At 46.6% G+C, this 4,530-nt stretch overlaps 1 protein-coding gene across 1 annotated transcript in view; it reads right to left on the bottom strand.

Annotated features, from left to right (window-relative positions):
- Positions 1–4,246, bottom strand: part of crb2b (crumbs cell polarity complex component 2b) — a gene marked incomplete at both ends in the record, with an annotated part of 14,108 nt that extends 9,862 nt beyond the window's left edge. The window contains 2 exons of the mRNA XM_083673273.1: positions 233–925; positions 4,177–4,246. Coding sequence (XP_083529399.1) covers positions 233–925; positions 4,177–4,246 — 763 coding nt within the window. The remainder of the gene's footprint in view (positions 1–232; positions 926–4,176) is intronic.
- Positions 4,247–4,530: the final 284 nt, after the last annotated feature.

Genomic DNA, 4,530 nt, shown 5'->3' with positions numbered 1-4,530 from the left:
CTTCAAGGAAAAACACTTAGCATTTCTTACGTTTCTTGTCTATTGTAGATTGTGTACAACACCATGTTGCCTTGTGTGAAAGTAAGCGTCTCATTGCTCTGCCCACTAGAGTATGTAACCCTAACCCTAACCCTAAGCCCTAACCCTAACCCTAACCCTAACCCTAAAGAACGGTGACCTTGACTTTGAAGTGAGCCAGTAGCACTCGGTCAAAGAGAGAGGCCCATCTTACCTTTGAACCCCAACACGCAGACGCATCTGTATTGGTCCACCTTGTCGATACAGGTGGCGTTGTTCTCACACGGCCGTGAGGAACACTCGTTAATATCCAGGTCACAGTGGTAGCCTTGGAAACCAGGAACACAGAAGCACTGATACATATTGACGCCATCTTTGCAGATGGCTCCGTTTTGACACGGAGCCGACTGGCACTCGTCGATGTCCTTCTCGCAGTCCGTCCCCTGGTAACCCGGAGCGCACTGGCACTCGTACCCGCCGGGCGTGCCCACACAGGTGGCATTGTTGTGGCAAGGCTGCCCAGAGCAGTCCCTCACCCTCTCCTGGCAGTCCTGGCCTCTGTAGCCATGAGGACAGTGACAGGTGTAGCCGTTGACCTTTTCTACACACTCTGACCTCGCACCCTCACAGGGGTCATCCTCACACTTGTTGATGGCGAGGGTACAGTTGTTCCCTGCAAAGCCTTCCGGGCAGTGGCAGGTGAACTGGTCTGTGCCCGGGGTGCTGGTACAGTTGGCACAGGGGGCATCGATGCAGGCGTCGTACAGCTGCCCACAGTCCTTCCCCACGTACCAGAGGGGCTCTCTGGGACAGAGACACGTGACGTCATCTAAGGAGGCCTGGCATGTTCCTCCGTTGTGACAGGGGGACGACAGACAGTTTTCCGCCGACGCTGTGGACAGCGTCCCTGTACAACAAAAGAGAAACTCAGCATTTTAAACATGCAAGAGAGATGGTGAAGATCATTTGTGAGTAATCATAGGTCACCTTGAAGCGAGGGCGTTAAGAGGCTTGACCTTGCAGTGGGATAATGCAGTATGCTATATTTGACCTTCCCTTTTGTGTTTTGAGGCGCTTAGAGAGCACTCTCTTAATGAAGAGTAAAAAGGGCCGACTTTTCGTTCTACTTAGAGTAAAACCAGATGGAGTGAGGAGTAAACGTCTTACATTCGCTGAGTGAGCAGCTGTCACCTGATGCCTCGTCAATGAAAGTTTCCCTCACTGTCCATTGCCTGACCACTTAGTCATTGTATGACACATTGCATCAGATTGTCATTCACAATCACGGCAGCTATAGTGACATTTTCCAGGAATTATTTTCCACTATAGTGGTTGAGAACACCACACACTTTCTCTCACACAGAACATCTCTTCTGGAAAATTCCTTTGCCATAAGGAAAAATAATAATGAGGAAAAATAATAATAAGCTTACCGTTGGACAACCTTGGTATATGAAGGATAGAATTGTGGAATTTGTTCATGCTGTGTGCCCACACACTTGACTATGTGGTTCCTAATGAAAACATCATTACGTTTGTGGAATGTATGCTGTCTTAAATCCTGAGTTGATTAGATTACTAAAGCTCAACTCAATAAACATAGCTCCTGTCTTAAGTTATTAAATGAGTTATTAAATGTATTTGGCATAGTGTGAACTGTACACATAACAGCAAGGCTTAGCACATTTTTATGTCTTCGTATGTCAGTTTCCATGGTGGAGTCACAGCCGACAACATCTGCCACCATTCATTCATTTCCATTTATACTCAACCTACACTACAGTAACCCTTTATATCCACTTTAACACCATAACACCTACCTGCCCCCTTTAACACCTCCAAATCGCCCCTGTACCATCCCTCTCACCATAACACCTACAATACCTCTCTCTCTCATTTCCACTCAACACCCTTATTTAACAACAATCACTAAATAGACCCTCACATGATATCTTGCTTTGCTTCCCCTGCTTTAATCTGACTGTTAGAAACATCCTCCCTGTGTTAATCTCAACCCTTTGATACTCCAGGCACACTGGTACAACATTACACCCTACAGTTGTATCTGCTGCTTCCTCTTCCCGCTCTCCACCTCCCAGATTGTCTTATCTCAAAGTGTGTAATAGACACCGTTTCCCATTCCCTTTTAGTGAGTGTGTAAGATTTAGGCATACGTAAACAGACGTGGACTTCAGTACTTTCCAATACACACGTTAGCATGTTAGCATGCATTCATTGTGCTGTACTGCAGTGTATGCCCGCTAACAGCTGGTACTAGCTGTACCCCATGTTAGAGTAGAGGAGTGAGGGGGGGCTGGGCTGAGACGTATAGGAGAGAGGGGGGTTAGGCTAAGACAGTGGGGGTCTCTGGCCTATCCTACCGTAGCCAGTCACCCCTGACACATTCCAATCTGCTGATGTCACTGCCTCCCCATGTCATGAAACAGTTCATAGATCATGGTTATGGGCAGATTGCGTTGATCTCTGGCACTGGTCTGTACCAGCCACTTAACCCAACAATAACAGAGAACAGAGCCAGGTACTTTTCATGGTCCGTCTAAGTGTGCAGCAGGTACTGAAATGGAGAGCTGGTAACCAGAAGAGTCTGTACAGAGATGAGCCCCAGCCCTCGTCTCTTGAGTGTGTCAGAGAGAGCTTCACAAGAGCTTCCATCATCTCTCTATGAGAGAGAGAGCGTCAATAGAAGAGCTGCCTCAAAGTTGTTGTTGTTATGTTGGATGTTTGTCAAATGAGAAGCATTTATTTGCTGTGCCCTACCCTGAAAATAGGATTACTTAGGAGTCACATTGCCGATTGGCAATTGCAGTGGGGTCTGTTGACCAGCGATGCCGTGTGTCTCCCACAGTGAAGGGATGCCCCTGGCTTTCACACAAAGTTCTGGTTAGTTCTGGTTAGAGGAATTCTATTTGGTCTCCACAGGGGACTGTCAGCCATGCCAGTGTTGTTCTTTGTCCTCTGTGTGTTCAAACTCTGAGGCAGCACTGCAGGGTTTCACTTGTCTTCATGGCAAACATCAGCAATCCTTCCCATTTCCCCCTCACAGTCATCCTGTGATCTTAGTCAGAGATCCTAATGTCTGTCTACCGTGTAGGGGTAAGAACTACGGAGGAGATTTCTAGTATTAATAGTAGCGGTTCCAAAGCAGCAGATGGTTCCACTACAGTCATAGAATTTAAAAGCACTAGGTTTGTTGCCACGCTTCTTAGAACACTTGGGCCGGCCATTCAGAGTGAAGACAAAAAGCAGTGTGGATAGACGCCAAGCCTGTCACCATGGTGACGGGTAACAATGGCCCCTGCATGCGATCCACCCTAGCCTTCCCGTCAGCCTGTCCATATTTTAACGAGGTTCAGACGCTTCCCACAAGCAGGGCCGCGGGAACAAATGGGTCAATGCTGCGTGAGGTGGGGTTCAAACCCCCCCCCCCCCCCCCACCCACGACCCCACCCTCTCATTGTACGTTGTATCAATGACTGTAGTCTGACTGCTCTTATTATAGATGAATCAGAGAACGATACAAGCCAATTATCACACTGCGTGAGTTATTAGTGTGAATTCAATAATGATAATCACCAAGTATCTCATTTTCTTTGATAGTTATAGATTAGTAATGACATCATTTTTCTTTTTACACACATCGCTTTCAATAATAAAATAAATAAAAAAGTATTTTTTTTATTTAACAGTTGACCCACTGTTGAATTAATGAATATCAGAAACAGGTGTATTGGTTCCCTAACTACTTTACAAAGTTATTATTATTAGATATTGATAACATTTGCGCCTCCTCCATTCTCTCTCCATCTGAGGGGCTTACATATACTGAAAAATAATTCCAGATAAATCATAGATTATCACCAACTACAGACAACTTGGCTGCCAGCTGGCCCCACTCATTTTACGTCTTCCCTCCCGCTGGTGTCCATGTAGAGCACTGTACCCTACCGCCTAGACACACACACACACACACACACACACACACACACACACACACACACACACACACACACACATCCATTCATACTCACACTCACACTTACACATACACACACAATTCACAGACAACACTTACATCAGCAGTAACATGAATATACCGAGAAGTTTAAAAAAAACTAAAAAACAAAAAACAAGCCCTACCCAATTTGAACATCATCACGATGAGGAGCACAATCTTTTGGTACTTGGAGAGAGCCCTCCCAAACTCCATGGCAAAGATGGGGCCCGCAACTTCCAGCCTGTACAACTGCTGTCACTCCACAGGGTCCCCGTCCAGCATACTGCCCCAGCCGATCACTGTATAGATGGAAGTTAGCTGGAAGCTAGCTTCAGACACTCCATGCTTGGTCAGTGCTGTGTGTGTGTGTGAGTGTGTATGCTCTCTGGGGACAGAGCTTGGCGAGAGTAAGGCAGTGTAATCACCCCAGCAGAGAGGGAGGGCTGGAAAACATGGGGCGGATTGACGGACATGGATTCTACCCTCTCTCCCTTTTC

Source organism: Argentina silus, assembly GCF_951799395.1.
Source record: "Argentina silus genome assembly, chromosome: 7".
In the NCBI taxonomy this organism is placed as follows: domain Eukaryota; kingdom Metazoa; phylum Chordata; class Actinopteri; order Argentiniformes; family Argentinidae; genus Argentina; species Argentina silus.
The sequence above is the reverse complement of the archived record's forward strand: the minus strand, read 5'-3'. Positions and strand labels throughout refer to the sequence as shown.